General features: G+C 50.1%; 1 protein-coding gene across 4 annotated transcripts; it reads left to right on the forward strand.

Annotated features, from left to right (window-relative positions):
- Positions 1-126: 126 nt before the first annotated feature.
- Positions 127-17,672, forward strand: acin1b (apoptotic chromatin condensation inducer 1b). Of its 4 annotated transcripts, none has more exons than XM_078105620.1 (18): positions 186-400; positions 1,590-1,655; positions 1,905-2,016; positions 2,237-2,310; positions 2,588-3,199; positions 3,290-4,114; positions 4,224-4,297; positions 7,965-8,085; positions 12,300-12,345; positions 13,247-13,392; positions 13,630-13,776; positions 13,910-14,096; positions 14,272-14,417; positions 14,937-15,044; positions 15,162-15,269; positions 15,452-15,785; positions 15,878-15,975; positions 16,060-17,672. In XM_078105620.1, the coding sequence occupies exons 1-18, from the start codon at positions 266-268 to the stop codon at positions 16,474-16,476; spliced, it is 3,756 nt and encodes a 1,251-aa protein (XP_077961746.1). In that variant the 5' UTR covers positions 186-265; the 3' UTR covers positions 16,477-17,672. The 4 variants fall into 4 exon arrangements, with proteins under 4 accessions (XP_077961744.1, XP_077961746.1, XP_077961747.1 ...); XM_078105621.1 differs by having other exon boundaries at positions 209-400; positions 2,591-3,199; XM_078105618.1 differs by having other exon boundaries at positions 127-400; positions 2,588-4,114.
- The last annotated feature ends 23 nt before the right edge of the window (positions 17,673-17,695 follow it).

Raw genomic sequence — 17,695 nt, forward strand, 5'->3', positions numbered from 1 at the left:
ACGTTCATTTATTTGAATATCTATTTTTAGAAGCAACAATATATATATTTTTTCTCCATCAGTACACCATACTGCGCCGTAGACTATTAAATATTCGAATGAAACCACGCTACATAACCAGGGCCCAGGATCTGCCTTTTGCGACTGTCACCTTCCTGCTGTGAGCTTCGGACGAACCGAGCGCTTCCGGAAACTGCCGAGCTGTGACGCGGAGCAGCAGCCGTAGCGACGCTCGTTGGGAGTTTAGACAAGCGGAGGGAGGAAAATGGCGGACGAAGATATTACGCTTGATGGGAAACCTCTACAATCGCTGCGAGTGGCGGATTTAAAAGCCGCTCTGGAGCAAAGAAACCTCCCGAAGAGCGGGCAGAAAAATACTCTCCTCAAGCGGCTGAAAGGGGTAAGTTTCCGCCCGTGTTATGGCCGCTTATCGAGTCTGGCTAAGTTCAGCAGGGAGCCGCGAGACGGCGGGGGTTAACGTTAGAGGCCGTAACGGCGTGCGGGCTTCGGGAGCGGGAATACATAAATCGCCTGGCTCGCGTTAAATACGCGTCCACGACAGTTGCTGTTTTGGGCCGCGTGTGGCCGCCGACGCGGCGCCACTACCCCACCGAACGAGTTGGTAATTAAACCGTAACTACACTCCGTGCACCGTGTTGCACACAGTTGAACTGTGCACCTGTCAAGTCGAGGCCTAAGCCGAGTGCACACAGCGTACAGTACGCGATCGTGCCCGCGCTCCGTTTGTGAGTGTACGGGGGTTACGGGGGCGCGCCTCGCCATGTAAACACCGTTTTTACGAGCTTAGCCAACGAGTAGTTTGTTCGGTTTTTCAAGTTATTTGTTATTACCAAACACCGTTGTTGTTTCGCGCGAATCGCCGTCCATAAAACCCGTAGGTTCCGGGGCCACGGCTCGGTTTTTAGAAATACTGTGGTCATGAGTCTCAAAAGTCACCCCCCCTCCCCTGGAAGATGTTGGCTCCGACAGGTCTCTACCAAAAAAACATTAAACAAAACAAATATTTTTTAATCGTTTTGTCTTTCTTTATAAACTGTTATGTAATGTCTATTTTCCAAAACGAATGTTTAAATGCTGTGAGCAAATAAACACTTGTTTGATCATCATGAGTCAATTATTTATTTTTTATTGACTAAAAGTGGTCCAATAAATGTAATTTGTAGTATTTTTTTGTCTGAAATATAGTGGCTTATTATTGTAGCTCATATGGGCAAAGATTGGAATGATGTGCGGCAACGTTGCCCGTGTCAGATCAAACAAGTGGTGCTAGAATGGGTTTGGTGATGCACGTTCTCTGCATTAAAGAAAGGCACATTGGACAAATGAACCAAGCATTTAAAATAGTGTAAAGGATGCTGCACGGGCCAGAGGGTAATAGTTATGCAAGGTTTGTTCATTTCCATTTCTCTCCGTTAAGTGTCCCATTACAAAGTGATTAGAGGCCAGTCAAATTTAGATTAAAAAGCACAGATTCAGGGTTGTAGCAGCTAGCTGGCACTTTAACAAGTATATTTTAATTACCTATGAAGCAATATTTTACATTTAAAACCGCTCCTTGTTCCTCGCAGGCTCTGATGCTTGAAAATCTTCAGAAGTCCTCCTCCTCTCACAGTGGGTTGCAGCCCAACTCTCAGGTAAGAATATATTTTACTTATTTAGTATGTGTGGATATTTTAAGCTGTACATTGTTGTATTATTATATTGATTTGTTTTATTGACATGAGATCAAACCCATAGAATATTTCCTTCATTTAATTTACTACCAATACTGTCCAGACTGAAGAAATACTTACATGCACAGTCAGTCACTGCTCTTTGATTGTGGGTATTAAGGTGCGGAGGTTTGAATAAAGTGCTGTTTTGTGTACGTTATTATCTTGTAGATCGGTGAGGAGATGAGCCAGAATAGCTTCATAAAACAGTACCTGGCCAAGCAGCAGGAGCTCCTCCGCCAGAGACTGGAGAGAGAAGCTCAACAAGAGGAGGAGGCAGAAGGTAATACATAAACACACACCATCACAAACCAGACAATGAACACAATCCCCCACAAACTTTGCGTGTTTCTGAAGGACACTCACTGTCTCTTTCACCATTTTCACTTTTACTTGAATTAACTTACACAAAACTATCCCAGTTCATCCTGAGGTTCTCCTCGGTTGGGGCCCAGTGGGTCTTAACTGATGTCTTAACGCCTCTTGGTGTCCCTTCCTGACAGAAAGCCCAGCAGTGGTGGAGGAGGATGAAGACCACTCGGAGGACAATGACTGCTCTTCCTATGTCTCTGACAAGGTCAGCAAGCTCCACAGACTGAATGATGAAACTAAGGATTAATCCTTCACAGCAGGACACACCAGGATGCTTCAAACTGATGACACAATGCTGTGAAAATCATATTTTTTCAATACCTACCATGTTTAACTTAACTAGTCCAAATATTCCCAACATTTGTGTGTTTGAATTGTTCTCCTGTGGTCATCCTTTACATGTCACAACATGTGAATGAACGTATAAAACCAATGTAGGCCTCTAGCGTTCTCTCGGACTTACTCCCATTTGTTCTGCCCAGAAGCATCCCAAAATCCCCACTAAGCCCTCGATGACCAGGGCAGAGGAGGGCAAAGGAGGAGGGGAACCACTGATGGGTCATGTGATGATGGCATGCGGCCCCACCTCTGGCCCCGGCCCCGTCCTTCACCCCCAGGAGTTCAGTGAGGCTCCTGCAGTAAGGATGCAGCGAGGCACCTTTCATCAAGGACATAAGGAACCACCGGCCCCATCTCCTCCCCGCGCTGTAGCCTCGCTGTCGGTGCGCGTCCTGGGTCAGCCTGACCGCCAGGGTCTGCCCCCCGCGGTACCCCGAGCCCAGGAGAAGGAGGGCACCGCACCGAGTGAGCCCGGATCCGCTCACCCTGTGCTGCACCTTAGCCGTTCTGCCGGAGTGTCAGGAGGAGGGGGAGGAGGAGGAGGAGGAGGTCAGGCCCCCGAGGACAGTGATGATGACGATGACGACGGTGATGACGAGAGCGAGGATGACGAGGATTGGGGACCCGGCCCCGGCGGGGCGCGCAGGGGGAACCGAGCACCTCCTCAGCCGCAGCAGATACCTCCGAGCGCCCCATCAACAGTTGCGAGATCCAAACGCAAGCTTCAGCCTCCCCAGCACATCCCACCTCCACAGGTACACCACACACCAATGCAACTGCGCCACCCCACTCCTCCTCCCTCTCCACCTCCTGACTTGTTTCCCCTACCTGACACTCCCAAACAGAGCCCACCAGACACAGACGACCAGGAGGGAGAAGCCCCCGAGGCGTCATGTGGCCCGAGGGTGCCGCCCTTCCCACCTTCCACCATGCAGAGGCAAGACTCTGACTCCAGCTCTCGCTCCAGCAGTCCCGAGCCCTCTATAAATCGCAGGCCAGGGCCCCTTTCTCTGCTAGTACACAAGATGGAGTCAGAGGGGGCTTTTTGTGGAGCAGAGGCTTCCTCCGCTGTAGATATGTCTGGGCAGGCCGCACACTCCACCGCTGGCTCCGCCACTTCCAGTGAATCTTCACTGCTTAGAATGGAGAGAAAGAGGCTCCAAGAGAACAGAGAAGTGGAGGAAGAAAGGCGTCTGAAGGAGGAGAAAGAGAGAGAGCAACACCAGAAGCAGGAGAGAGAAAGGAAGAGGGTCCAAGAACAGGAGAGAGAGAAGAAACGCTTGGAAGAAGAGAAGGAAAAGGAGAGGAAACGGCTGGAAGAGGAGGAGAAAGAGCGTCAGAAAGAGGAGCGAGAGAAAGAGAGAAAACGCCAGCAAGAGGAAAAGGAAAAGGAGAGAAAACAACAGCAAGAGGAAAAGGAAAAGGAGAGAAAACAACAGCAAGAGGATAAAGAAAAAGCGAAACAAAAACAGCAAGAGGAGAAGAGAAGGGAGGAGAAGCTTCTAAGGGAGAAGGAAAAGAAACAGGAGACGGCCAGCAAAGGAAAGGTGGCCGTGACCGAGGCCCAAGACCCGGGTTCCTCCTCAGATTCTGACTCCAAATCAGACTCTTCTTCCCAATCGTCTTCTTCCTCCTGTGAGGATAAAATCATCCCTGTCAAAAAGCTGAAGGTTAGTGATCAAACCGATGTGGGTTTCGTCGTTCACTGCAGCCTTTATAGAGATGTTTGACCTGTTGTTGGTTGTACTGCTATTTTTTTTTTTTTTAATCATTCCACAGAAGGCAGAGCATGATGCAGAGGATGAGAAAAACCCTAACCGGAGCAAGGCGGGGAAACAATTTCTTTCAAAAAGGTTAGTAACCATCATTAAAAAGCAGTTTACCTCTTTTAAATCTAGTGGAAATAAGTCTTCAGATCGTAAGGGGTTGTTGGTGTCACAGCATAAGAAAATAACCATACTTAACAATTTGCATCCTAGATGCAACACCATCATTTCTTAGGGTGCTCCCTGTAGTTATATACTACTTATCAACAGATTTTGTAATGTGTGTGTTGTTTGTTTTTTCAATAAATTGAGCGATTCTCTCTCTTCTTTTGGGATATCTCAACTTAGAAAGTACTTGTATAAGCGCATTAAATGGGCAGATAAAATCATGAAAGGAGCACTTCAACCGTGGAAAAATGTTGTCTATGTGTACTAAGTTACTAAATCGGATTACCGATTACATGAGCAACGCTTTTTTGATTTGATTTGTTTGTTCGATCTTTTGTCTACGATGGAGGAATCACACGTATTTAGTATTAACACAGACAGCGCGGTGTCTGCATTAGTCTCTGTGTCTATGAGTAGTAGTAGCAATTTAACATTGTACTCCTAATCATCTAAAAAGGTATAAAACATGCCGTTCCCATTTAAAAAGCTGCTCCTCCTTAATCGATGGCGGAGCAGCTTGTATTTCTCGTCAGGCGTTCACTGCGGCAGCCCCACCAGCGGCGTGGCCGCTGCTGCTTTTCCCTTGAGGAAAAAAAGGGGGTCCTTTGTTTTCGCCTTCCCTCATTGCGTCGTCCCGGCGGTCTTTTTCATGTACTTTCCCTCTGTGGCCGGTAGCACAGCTCCTACTTACCACGCAGCGCAGTTCGTCGCTCAGTTGCTATTTTAGTTTGATCATAATTCCGAATGCGACACGTTTGAGCAGCTTCGGTAGCTTTTATTTTGGAAATCTTTGACCGGAAGATATATATCTTTCCCCCACTCTGGCAGACTTGACACAGGTCTCGCTAGCCAACATGGCCGCCATGCATGCACTGCATCCCTGATACCGACGCAGTGCACGGCTAATCAGCGGTAGAAACAACCGCGATCGGATTCATTCATTTTATTCCGCGTCCCCGATTTCCACCGACGCCTGACCGGACTCCTCGTCGGCGGGCCGAGCGACATATTTTGTCCCCCGGGGGAGGGTTCCCTTTGAAGGCCGGCTAATAATGCTGTCCGAAGGCAACAAAAACGGGTAAGAGCGAGCTAGAGGGCGACTCGGGGCTTCGGTCTGCTGTTCGCAGCGTCTCGTCGCGAATCAACGTGTGCAGATCGGCCCGCTGCACATTGCGATGCTGACGCTTCCTGCCTTTCTTAAGCGTGTCACCGGTTTCACGTCGGCCTGCTCATCAGCGTGTTCGCCCATGTGAGGAGGACCGGGGGTGGGACCGTGCGGGGGGTCTTTTGTTGGGAGTGAAGGAGCAGGGAAGATCTTTTTTTTTCCTTTTTAAATCTGGGGGGGGGGGGGGGTCTCCCTTCTATGATCGGTGCCTAAAATAGCGTCACATTGGAGGAGCACATTTGATTAATAAATAATGGGCTCAGATTTCATGGTGCGCTGAGGAAAGTCATGCGAACTGAGATTTCTCCTCTTGACCTCGACGTTTTCTCTTGTCATGCGAGGTAGATGATCGATAAAGAGGAGAAACATGTGTGTTATTCACCGATGGCGTCCTCGTTTTGTTATCCCGGTATGGCTCGTTTATGGCCACGCCGCGCATGCATCTGGAGGTCTACGCCACAGAGGATTTATATATTTTTATTTTGTTTTTTTCTGCGGCTTTAGCTGTTAATGATCTCACTGTTGTCGAGGGAGATCATTAAAGCAGACATCTGTTGGCTGTACAGTAAGTGTGAATGGACCCTTATGGTGTGATATAACTCTCCCAGCTGGCACCAGCGCACACTCTCCTCCCCTGAGAGCCCGCCGTGGGTCCGATGTGATCCACCGTGTGTCCGATGTGATCCACCGTGTGTCCGATGTGATCCACCGTGGGTCCGATGTGATCCACCGTGGGTCCGATGTGATCCACCGTGGGTCCGATGTGATCCACCGTGGGTCCGATGTGATCCACCGTGGGTCCGATGTGATGGGAGAGAATGTGAGGCTCAGATTTACGGCTTCAGTCTGTTGATCTGGACGTGATCTGAGTAATTCTGTTGAGCAACTCCGTTGGCCTGGTCTTTCCTGATCCTGGGGGATTTTATTTGTAGTAGACATCTGTCTCCCTTTTTTAAAATGCTGCCCAGGTGTGTCTATGGCCTTACCCAAGAGACACACACACACTGACATCCACACCTAGGGCAGCTGAGGAGAGCCATTGTGTCATGGGGGAAAACGGCTGTCCTCCTGCCCTTGCTCCTCATTGACTAATATCCAAAGGAGGAGGCTGGATTTCTCTTCTCAAAGAGCCTTTGGTGAAGGGGGCTCTGGGTTTGAGATTATCTTCAGGGGCAACTCGAGTGGCCTCTGCCACCTTCACTTTGGAGGTCACTCGACTAAAGCCTGTAACGATTGCTGTATTAATTGTGATTTGCCTTTTTTGATTTTTTTTTTTTCTGAGGCCAAACATTGAAAATATTATCCTAATGATGAATATAGCAGAATAAAAAGATGCTGTCTTTCTTTCCAGGAAATTCTGCAATAACCGTTTAACACTAAACATGCCGCTGATAGTCGTTGGCACCTTTCAAACACCTACTTTTTTTTCTTTTTTCAATTGTATTATTTACTTCCTCATCCTGTTGAATGCAAAAGCATCATGTAGCGAGTCAAAGCAGCGAGAGTGCACTGTGATGGAGTAGGATGCTAGAAGATGCGCTGCTCCCACCTACAGGGTGCAGCAGCCTCTGCGGTCGGGGGGGGGGGTGTCGAGGGTGTAGCTAAACATACAACGATGACAACTGCCTGCTTTTGCTCTGTCTTCGATAACTGCGCATGCATCAAACAGCGAGAAGAAGCTTTTGGACGTGCGAGGTCTGATGCGCAGTAACTGCTAAGTGGTGCTTTTATCGGCCGCTTTTTGTTTTCTTCTTTCACAATAATGACCCAGCGTGGATCGGATTAAGACCGAGCGCACATGCCGTCGGCTGTCCCGTGTTGTGAGTTCGCTTGGGGAGTGTTTGTGACCCTCCTGGGTGTCGGTTAGCTGGGGAGTTATTCATAGCAGTTGTGACCCAGATCAGTGCCCCCCCCCCCCCCAGCACCCTTCCTACGGCACATCCCGGTATTTCCTACACATCGTTCGGTCTGCTAAGACGAGCCCTGCCGTTGATCAAAGAAAAGCATTACAGCCTGATTGTTGCTCCTGTGCCGTCAGGATTAGAGGTAACAAATATCATTATTAATAAATGCTCTACCGCGACCGGCTCAATCCCTCTCCACTGGCCCGACACTGCAGAAAATCTGAAGGTGGCCAGCCTGCATTTGAGTTGCGGGACTTGGTGAAAGGGTTCAATGGGACGCTGGGGCTAAATGCCTTTGATGCTGCTAGACCTTTATCATCGTCATCATCATAGTGTATAATTGCATCATCAATTACTTCTACAAATACCAGGCTGGAAGTGATTTAAATAAAGCTCAAGGAAGCAATCGCTTGATTCATTAAATATCCCTGCGCTCGCCGACAGTGTTTCACTGCCCAAGCCTGTTTTCTCCTCACCCCTCCCTCCCTCAACCCCAAAACGTGTCTGCCTCCTGCAGGGAGGTGTCGGAGCCCAGCGCCGCAGCAGCGCCGGAGGCGGAACCGGACTCCGAGAGCTCCAACGCCCAGCAGCCGCCCTCCGGGGCGGACCCGGAGAACAGCGAGGGTCGTCTGGAGGAGGTAAGGCCACTGGGGGTGGGGTTGGGGGGGAGGTGGGGGGGGGGGTGCCTGGGTCTTTGCCCTGTCTCCGACTAACCTGCATCCTCATTCAGATTTAAAGCACGTGTAGTCGGCAGCACAAGTTGGTAGGGGAACTTAAAACCAACGCAACCCCGAGGTTATTGAAAGCGCTGATTTATTTTGCTCCTGTGGGGATTTTAATCACCTCGATTTTTAGCTCTCGACACAGTTTCTGTGTCGTCTCTAAGCTCATCACATTAATAAATTCAAGGTTTCTGCAAATGCTCGTGGGCGAGCAAACGGGGGTTGGGTTGGAGTTGGGTTCTCTGGGCAATTAGAAAAATGAACTAATCCACCCCCATTAATGCAGCTATTATTTAATAACTTATATGATCTCTCTGTCTGCAAGTCTGCTACTTGCTGAGCAATGTTAAGTGTGTGTGTGTCTGTGGGAGAAATTGAGACAGAAACCCATTTAACTTGAGCGCCCTGACACATCCAGCCGATTATCCAAAGCTGTGCAGATCCACGGCCCTTCGTTTTTGTGATTTATCCGCCCCCGGTTGGCACTACTCCGGTCGAGAACTTTGAACCTATGGCAGGAGATGCCGGTTCCGAGGAGCTCCTCCACGGGTTATTCATCTCCATTTTCCAAACTCTATTGGGAAGACGGCGTAGGCTCTGCCTCGCCAGCGCGTTTGGGTTGATCAGAGCACGTTGTTGTGTCAGGGTCTCAACCATCATCGTCCCAAGCAGATTTACTTCTACAAATAATACATTTAAGATGCATTTTTTTCACCTTTACAACCACATTAGACCACAGATGATCATTGTGGAAGCTTATTGCATAGCTAGCATGTCTGAGTGAAGATCATAGGGTCCGCCACCACAAACATACAGTGCATTTCCTCTTGAGTACCTGTATTAGATCTAATGGGGCGCACCTCTCCACATCATGGTGTTAGGAGCATGTCTTACTTTTTATTGTTTAAGTGTGTGTGGGTTTTCTACTCCATCTACTGTGTGTTTGCATGAGTAATGGCCTGACAGTGTGTGTAGAGATGAATAAGGGCTCGTTTCTGCTGCTTCCATTCTCTGCCCTCTCACTGGCTCCTTCCACACTGTCTCTGTATCCCTTCTCTGTATTCACTCTTTCACTGTCCCTCTGCCCCTCTTTGTACCTTTTTTACTTTCCATCTTTTGCCTCTGTATCCCATCATGAAAGCTTCTCTTTCACTATATATATTGATGGTGTGATTGCTGTTTAAAACCCCATTGATTGCTTTGTTATGAAGGTGCCCATGCCTCTTCCATTGCCCCTAATGGTACCTGCTGCGTACTACTACTACCACCACCACCACCACCACCACAACCAACACCTCCTCCACTCCTACTCCTACAACTCCTGTCCCGCAATGCCCAAGTGCGTCGCTGTTACCTGAATTAGGCCCAGAGTCTGCGACCCCCCCCCCCCCCATGGCACTGACTAAAGCCCGAGTGCTGCGAGGCCCGCCCCTGTAGCCCTCCAGAGGCGCGCTGAGCCAGCAGGAACTCAGACCACCGTCGAACAGCAGCGGCAGCCATGGTAACTGCAGCAGCACCCAGTTGCCATGGTAACCATGTCTGAGGGGTTGGAAGCCCGCTCGCTGGTCTGAACCCGACTGGACTTTACAGTACCGCACTGCGTGGGAATGGTGCCTGATGGTGTAAAGGAAGGGGAGGGCATCCAGAGCCCGTTGCCTTTCTCCACCTTTCCCATCCGTCATTTTGAGGATATGCACGTCCTCAAAAGTGTTGCCCCACAGCATCCGTGGCGCCTTCCCCCAGAAGCCAGTTGCAGCTCAGAGAGAAGACGGAACTCTTCGGGTCTGCTGTTTTGTTTTCAGCTCTCGGTCTGATGCCACGCTGCCCCCTGCTTGTGCTGTGGAGGAATGACTTTGGACTGAGAATCCCTGCAACGACCCATACAGTGATCCGGACATGAGCCTTTCCACGGCCACTGTTTGGGGATTTGAGTTTGAAAAGACACTAACAAAGCAACTGACTATGGAAGTTTTTTTTTTTTTTTTTCTCTGGATAACTTGGTGATACGACCTGCCTGTGACATGGCGATGTGGACTTGTGCTCGCCCTTTAACGCCATTGGTCGAGCTTGTGAGGCCAACAATCATCCCCTGCCTTCATAAGCGGGCCGTGGAGCTTCTGTTGTCGCGCTCGACGTTGTCATTCACCAAAGAACCGTTCCCCTGAACTCGGCGCCAGTTCAGCTGTAACACAGACTTTCACAGGAGCAATCCGACACTCCTTTTGCACCCAGAATTTTTGCTGGTCCAGAGTTGACATTGATCGTCCGTGCAGAGCTGGATGCACTCGACAAATCATCGCCTCCCGTCGTGTGTCTCAGCGGCCGGCTCTTTTGGAAAACCCGCCTCTGCTGTGGACCCGACATCCATCTCCTCGCCACACCCACGACGACTCCTCTGCATCTCATGGATTGCGTGTGAGTGCAGAGACGGGCAGGACGGCGTCCACAGAGCCTCTCGTTTCCCCCTGGATTATAATCTGAACACTGCGTGCCGCTGGATTACTTTTGTCCACTTTATCATATAGAAGCGAACTTTCTATGGAAACCCCATGAACTGCTTACGGGACCCCCCCCCCCCCCCGCCCCCCTCGCCTCTCTCAAAGGCCTTCTGGACTTTAAATTGGACAATATGGACAATTAAAGACAATACATTCAAGCACTGCAAAAGTGTTTTTTTTCTTCTTTTTTTTCAATTTTTTTGTTTTACTCGCCAGATGTACCTCACCGATCACGGACTCTAACAAAGTACACATCAACCCCCCCCCCGCCGCCCCCTGTCAGAATCCATCACAAGGCCATTTGAAACCCGTGGCTCCCCAAAAGACTGAAACCTGACTCTTTGATCAATCAAGACAAGTCCTCATTCAAGAACAAAAGTCCAATCCAGTGGCTGGTGGCTAATCTGCATACTCTAACCGAGCGCTGCCCTCACTCCTCTGCCTTCTGTGATTGGATCCTTGTTGCCTAGATACAGTACTCACTGTCGTGCGGTTGGGCCATAGTCGAGCCAGTAAGGAATCAGGTGTCAAATGGTACCAGGAAATGACTTGTGATTATTCCTCTATTTAAATTGTATACAATTTTATAGGATTAACTGGGAAAAAAAACCAAACATGTTTTCTAATTACAAAGAATACATTTTTCCTCCCCATAATTTGCACACAAAAAAATAATTAAATGTCACCTGTAGTGCAGTTTTTGTATTTTCGACACCAAAGTGTACGTGGTACATTTGACAAACAGCGGTGTCTTTGTTAAATGAGTTAAATCGTCAAGGCAAATTTAAACTGCAGTACCCAAAGTCCTGCTGAACGATCTTTGAGTCTTCAGCACTCGGTCCTCCACCTTTGCTCCACAGAACTCCTCACTGACGACATCTACGGAGGCCGACCAGCGGCCACCTGTAACACCATTCCCATAGTATTCATTGAAAGAGTCGACCAATGTTAACAAGCAACCGACTAGCTTAGCACTCTTGAATATTATTTAAGGAAATGTTATTTATTTGATAATTTGGGGTTTGCTTTTAGTTATGGACAAAACCGGTAATGATTAGTTATTTTTGGCGTAATCAATACTTGATTAGCAGTTAAAAAACAGATTAGACGTTTGCAAGTTTAAAATTAAAATCACATCACCTCCTATTTGCTAGAGATAATAATTCCGGTCTAGATCCACTCACACACACTGAGGGTAGAGGGGAGTCCTCCACTGGACATTATCTTGTATTAACACTGAGATATTGACCCAGATTAAGTTTTACATGCACCAACTCGTCCTAATGCACATGATGTACTTGCTCTGAGAGTAACACACACGCACACACACACACACGGTGGGATGAGCGTAATGATCTCTCTCCGTTTCTTAGAGCAGAGGTGGAAGGCAGAAATGTGTCTGGCGTCTCTCTGTATTGACCCAGTACTCAGCCCGTAATGTGGTACAATTGGAGCCTCCAGGCACCTTTTTTTTTTAACCCCCCTCGCCCCCCCCCCCCCCCCCTAACCCCTTCCTCCACTTTTCCTGTTTCACCTCCCCTCTGTTGTTGCCTGTTTGGGTTTTGACTCTTGGTTCTCATCGCGCCCCGCACCCCTGGGGTTTCTGTATGTTCCTTCTCCGTCTCTTTCCAGAGCACCACTCCGAAGGCCTTCGCTGCCCGCAAGATATCCTTGACCAGTGAGTACACCGGTTCCACAGAGCGGACAATGAAACATCCTCCTCAACAAAGTCTTTGCCTTATCCTTTGCATATATATGTGTGGTAGCAGTGTTTAGGAAACAATGATTTTGAGCGATATTTAAAAGATATCGCGCCCTTGACCCCATCACTATATTTATCCTCGGTTCCTTCGATATTTCTCGCTGCATCCATGAGCTCAGTGTGGCAGAAGTAGAAGCACAGAACCTCCCTCTGAGAACCGCTCCAGACGAACTTGTAACAACCTGTTGAATATTGTTGTCAATTAAACACTATTGGAAATGATTATTGAAACTACGGCTGTGCAGTTTGGCCAAAAATCCATATCACGCTATTGAAAGACTCTGACGGTATCGCTTTTCCAAGTAAACACATTCATTTATTGACCCCCAACAGCTGTAAGCTGCTCTCGCGCCAAGTGGCCTGTGTGTTAGCGCGTTAGCTAGTTGTGGCTGCTAGTGTTGCCACCAGAGGCTCGACAAACTTTGCAATAAATCGTTTTCTGATGTAACTTCAGTCGTATTTTCCAAAACCAAAACCCTCCAAACAGACTCCGCTCCTCCTGGGCACAAGTTGTGTTGGTGCATCTCTGGTCTCTCGTTGTTCCGCCTGCTCTTCTCCATGTTTTCATGGAAAGAAGCTCCATGATGACGATTGATGACTGTTGATGATTTCATCCCCCTTTTTATAAACTCAATGAACTTTAAAATAATACTGCGAGTGATGCCAAAACTATCAGACTTAAAGCATTAAATCAATTATTTCTGCTCGTCGAAACTTGCTACCATAGTTCTCTTCTGCAGCGCGCAAATTGCCCGTCTGGGAGTTGATCTCCTCTCTTCCCGGTGATGAAACGCATCTTTTCTGGGCCCCTCTGCAGGCAGCAAGACGTCTCCAGCCGCGGCGGATGGGGCAGCAGGCGAGACGGACGCAGGAACTGCGGCGGGGAGGAAGAGGCGGTGGGGCTCCAGCACAGCAGTCACCGCTAAGAAGCCATCCATCAGCATCACCACTGACTCACTGAAGGTACTGGCACGGCATGCGCAGCGGGACCAGCTGTCCGTGCAGGCGGAATTAGAGGATTTATGTTCTTTTTAACCGTAGCAATATTTTTTGATGTATTACTGTGATATTTTCATACAAAAAGGCAAACCGGAGCTCCTGAACCGCTCTGTAAAGAGGGTTCGGTCACCGATCACTCAGAAATATTGAAATAGAATTGTCTCCCTCCACCGACATCTTGTCCCTGTCTCGGCCCGTCAGTCTCTGATCCCGGACATCAAAGTGAACCAGGATGTGGTGGTGGAGCTGAACCCGGAGGAGCTGCAGATGTCCGGGGACGAGGAGGGCATGGACACCAGCCGGGGCGACCAGGACAAAGGCCTCAAGATCCGACGCACCGTCACACAGGTCAGAGGAGTTGCAGCGGCCGTTCCAAATGCCGATTACGCTTCGTCTGTTCGGCCAACATCCAATTACTGTCCACTTTAAAAAGGCATCTGTTGCATATTGAACCGTTTTTCCCCCCACCGGTCCTCCCCAGGTCGTCTCTGGTGACAGCCAAGAAAACGGACAGGCGAACGAGGAGGAGGAGGAGGAAGAGGAGGTGGTGGACATAACGGAGAAAGAGAGACCACGCAGAACCTCCAGAGACAAGCGGAAGGACAGCGTGTCCGAGGACGCCTCGGAGACTCAGGCGGCCGTCAAGCTCGAAGCGGAGCCAAAGAAAGGTGACGCCTCGCTGCGCCTCTGTGTTTCCGATCGCTCTCGATCGACGGGTGTGAATCTTTCTGCGTCCGTTGCCCCTCTGGTCGTACTTCGTCTTTCTCTCCGTCTTTGATCGCAGACATTCCCTTTTTTTTTTTTTCTTCTTTTTCTCACCCGTCCCACCCGCTCTTCCCCCAGTTACCCCAAGCGACAGTCTGGTGCGCCGCTCCATCAGCCAGCAGAAGTCCGGCGTGTCCGTCACCATCGACGACCCCGTCCGCGCGGCCCGCCAGCCCTCGCCGCCTCACGGCAAAGTCTCCAACATCATCCACGTCATCAATCTGGTGGGTTTTGTATCTCTGTGCATGTGTACAGGAAGTGTCTCCTGGTGCCGTCGGAGCCTTAAACCTTCCCCGCGGACTAAACGTTTTTTTTATGAATGAGGCTTCTTGTGTTGATGCCAGTTGGAATCTCCGTTATTCCCATAATTAGAGCCAGGGACACTTACCCAGGTATTATGGCTGTAGTCAAGTAGCACCTGCATTTTTGGGCATCACTACACCGACTGACAAGACTAGACATTACACATTTAATTACTGGCATTTGCAGTTATTTTAGCATGCGTCATAGAAGCAAGACACACAGTATTTGGTGGATCAAAGACTGGAGATATCTAATGCCACCCAGCCTCCATGACCTCAGATGAACCTGGCTCTGTGACCCGCGGTAACGCAAACAAACCAAGGCGAAAGGTTCCAAACACCATCGCCACGTTGTTTAGACAACACCGATTTGAAAAGTAGGAACGACATCGCTCTGTTTCAAAGTGAACCGATCAAGATTCAGTTATTCGTGTCCCGCAGGTGCGACCCTTCACCCTGGGCCAACTCAAAGAGCTGCTGAACAGGACGGGCGCCGTGGTGGAGGAGGGCTTCTGGATCGACAAGATCAAGTCCCACTGCTACGTCACAGTGAGTGTCAGCGGTCCGGCAGTCTGTTCTCTCGGCGCGTGTCGGCTGAGGTGTGATTCACGTTTGACTAAAAGGGACTATTTTCAGCCCGATGACTCTTCTCTGCTCCCCTCGTAGTACGCCACCGCGGAGGAGGCGGCCGCCACCAGAGCCGCCCTCCACGGGGTCAAATGGCCTCCGAGCAACCCCAAAGTCCTCAGCGTGGACTTCTGTGAGCAGAATGAGGTAACGCCGGAAGCATTCGATCATTCAAATACGCAATTAATGCTCAAATCAAAGGGACTGAAATAATCTACAATTAAACTTGTGTAATATTTCATAAAATATACTATGAGTTGGTTTATGGACCTTTTTAAAAAAAATTTAGTCTACGCACTCAAACTTCCATGTTTTTTTTATTCCTGCAGCTGGACATTCAAAAGGGCATCGTGAAGCCAGAAAGGGAGGAGGACCACGTCCCCCCACCGCCCGGTCCTCAGACCCGGCTGCCCCCTCTGATGCCCGAGCGCGACCGGGAGCACGAGCGGGACCGGGGCGCGGCGGGAGTGCGGGACCTGTGGGCGGAGCGCCAGAGAGAGATGGAGCGCCGAGAGCGGGCCCGCGGCGAGCGGGAATGGGACCGCGATAAGATCCGGGAGTTCGCCAGGCCGGGAGAAGAGGAGCAGCGGTCCCGGTCCAGAGACCGGGAGCGGAGGAGGAGAGAGAGGGCCAAGAGCAAGGAGAGGAAGACCGACAAGAAGGGTGACAAACCCCGCTGAGTGGAAGCCGAGCAAAAGGATGTTTAACAGAATTCCACCGAATCCTAACGTTCAATTTACCTTTTGCACCGACAGAGAAAGCCGACGAGCCTCCCGTGAAATTGCTCGACGACTTGTTCCTGAAGACCAAAGCGGCTCCGTGCATCTACTGGCTCCCGCTCTCCGAGGAGCAGGTCGGTCACTTAAACACTTTTGTCGTTCCGTGTGTCACAATCTGGACGCGGCTCCACCCGGCTAAACTGATCTGTGTCCACCAGGCGGTGCAGAGGCTTCTGGACCGCACGGAGCGGCAGAAGGAGCGCGAGCGGCGGCGCAAGGAGCAGCAAGAGGAGGAGGAGAAGAAGCGGGAGGAGGAGAGGAAGGAGAGGCTGAAGGGCCGGGAGAAGGACAGCGGGGCGGCGAGCGTCGGGGGGGCGGCGGCGGCGGCTGCTGCGAGCGCCGGGGCAGCCGGGCGCGGCAGCGAGAGGGAACGCGCCGGCGGCGGCGAGAGGGAGAGGGAACGCGGCGGCGAGAGGGAACGAGGCCGTGAGAGAGAGAGGGAGGGGGACCGCAGCCGAGACAGAGAGGGGGACAAGAAGAGGGACAACAGCAGCCGGCCCAGGCGACCCTCTGTGGGCGCCGGTGGCGGACACCGCTCCCGTAGCCGTAGCAACCCCAGGGATAGACGCCGTTGAGGGCCGAGCGGCTGCGGGGCAAGCTGAGGAGAGGAGGAGGAGGAGGAGGGAGGGAGATAGCGCAGATAGCGAGGGACGCCGCAGACAGGAAGTCTTGGGACGCAGTGTCCCCACGCGGGGATGCTTTACTCCGACCGCCAGCTCAGGACTCGTGTCTGCTCTTCGCCGCCCGCCTCGCCGTGCTTCAGTTCGTCCGCCCTCGACGCCAGCGTTGTCTTCCACACACTTCTGCCATTTAAACACCCAACCCCCCTTCTCCCCCTCGTGGGCGTCCAGTCGGTCGCCAGGCGGCGGCGTATCTCGCTCCTATCGCCACTCTCCTGTTTGTCTGTCTGTCTTCTGGAACAGGAAGTCGGTCCTTTCCCTCCTCGTCTCTGTAGTGCCGTTTAAAGAAAAGAAGCGAGAGGGGATGGCGGGGTTGTTGTTTTTTTCAGGCTCGCCTCAGCATTTTGTCCCGCTGAGGTTTGGGAGGCCGCCTCTTTATTTTAGTTCTGTGGGCGCACAGTTCCTTCCTCCTCACAGCCCTGTAATAAAAACCAGTCCAAAATAGATCCCCGACCTTCAAATATTTTCTAGGATCGGTTTAGTGTTCTCGTCAGCACTGAGAATTCTTTTCTTTTCTTTTCTGTTTCCGTACGACTAGATTTGACCTCGTCAAAGAGGCTTTTGTTTTAAGTTTTATGAATCGTGTTGATTTTCTTTTCCAGCCTTGGAGGCTTGTTGTGTGTTACAGCAGGTGATGTGTGTGTGAGTAATAACCTTCATCTCTCTCTCTCTCTCCTGCCCACAAAGATGCAACTGTTAGTCTCAACACTGTAACTTAGAAACGTGTGTGATAGGAAGAGACGTGTGTCGTGGCGATTCGGGGCACATGGCCGAGTTGGTCTTTCGTGGATGTTTTTGGGGAGTCGGGAAGGAGAGGATGTGACATTCTTGTAAAGTGGTTTATGCTGTACTAATTACAGGAAACTGACCTTCCCTGCACTGAAGTCTCAGTTTGAAAATCCCTCCTCTGCCCCCCTCAATCACATATTTAAGAGGAGGTACAAATAAAACATTGACCTTCTAATAGAGCAGGTTACAATTTTAATATTTTTAATTTCATGCTTTTAGTTAAGATGTTGCTTTTTCCCTTCTTGCAAGTGCTGAATGTACTGAGAATTTAAAAAAAATGAATAAATTTAAATTGGTTATCAGCTTCTCTGCTTGGCGTTATCAT

The sequence above is a fragment of the Gasterosteus aculeatus genome, chromosome 7 (genome assembly GCF_964276395.1).
Source record: "Gasterosteus aculeatus chromosome 7, fGasAcu3.hap1.1, whole genome shotgun sequence".
Classification (NCBI taxonomy): Eukaryota; Metazoa; Chordata; class Actinopteri; order Perciformes; family Gasterosteidae; genus Gasterosteus; species Gasterosteus aculeatus.

Coding starts and splice junctions, on each gene's coding strand:
- acin1b (XM_078105618.1), top strand. CDS start 266: ATGGCGGACGAAGATATTACGCTTGATGGGAAACCTCTACAATCGCTG. Junction 1,656..1,904: donor GGTTGCAGCCCAACTCTCAG/GTAAGAATATAT, acceptor ATTATCTTGTAG/ATCGGTGAGGAGATGAGCCA. Junction 15,976..16,059: donor TCCCGCTCTCCGAGGAGCAG/GTCGGTCACTTA, acceptor TGTGTCCACCAG/GCGGTGCAGAGGCTTCTGGA.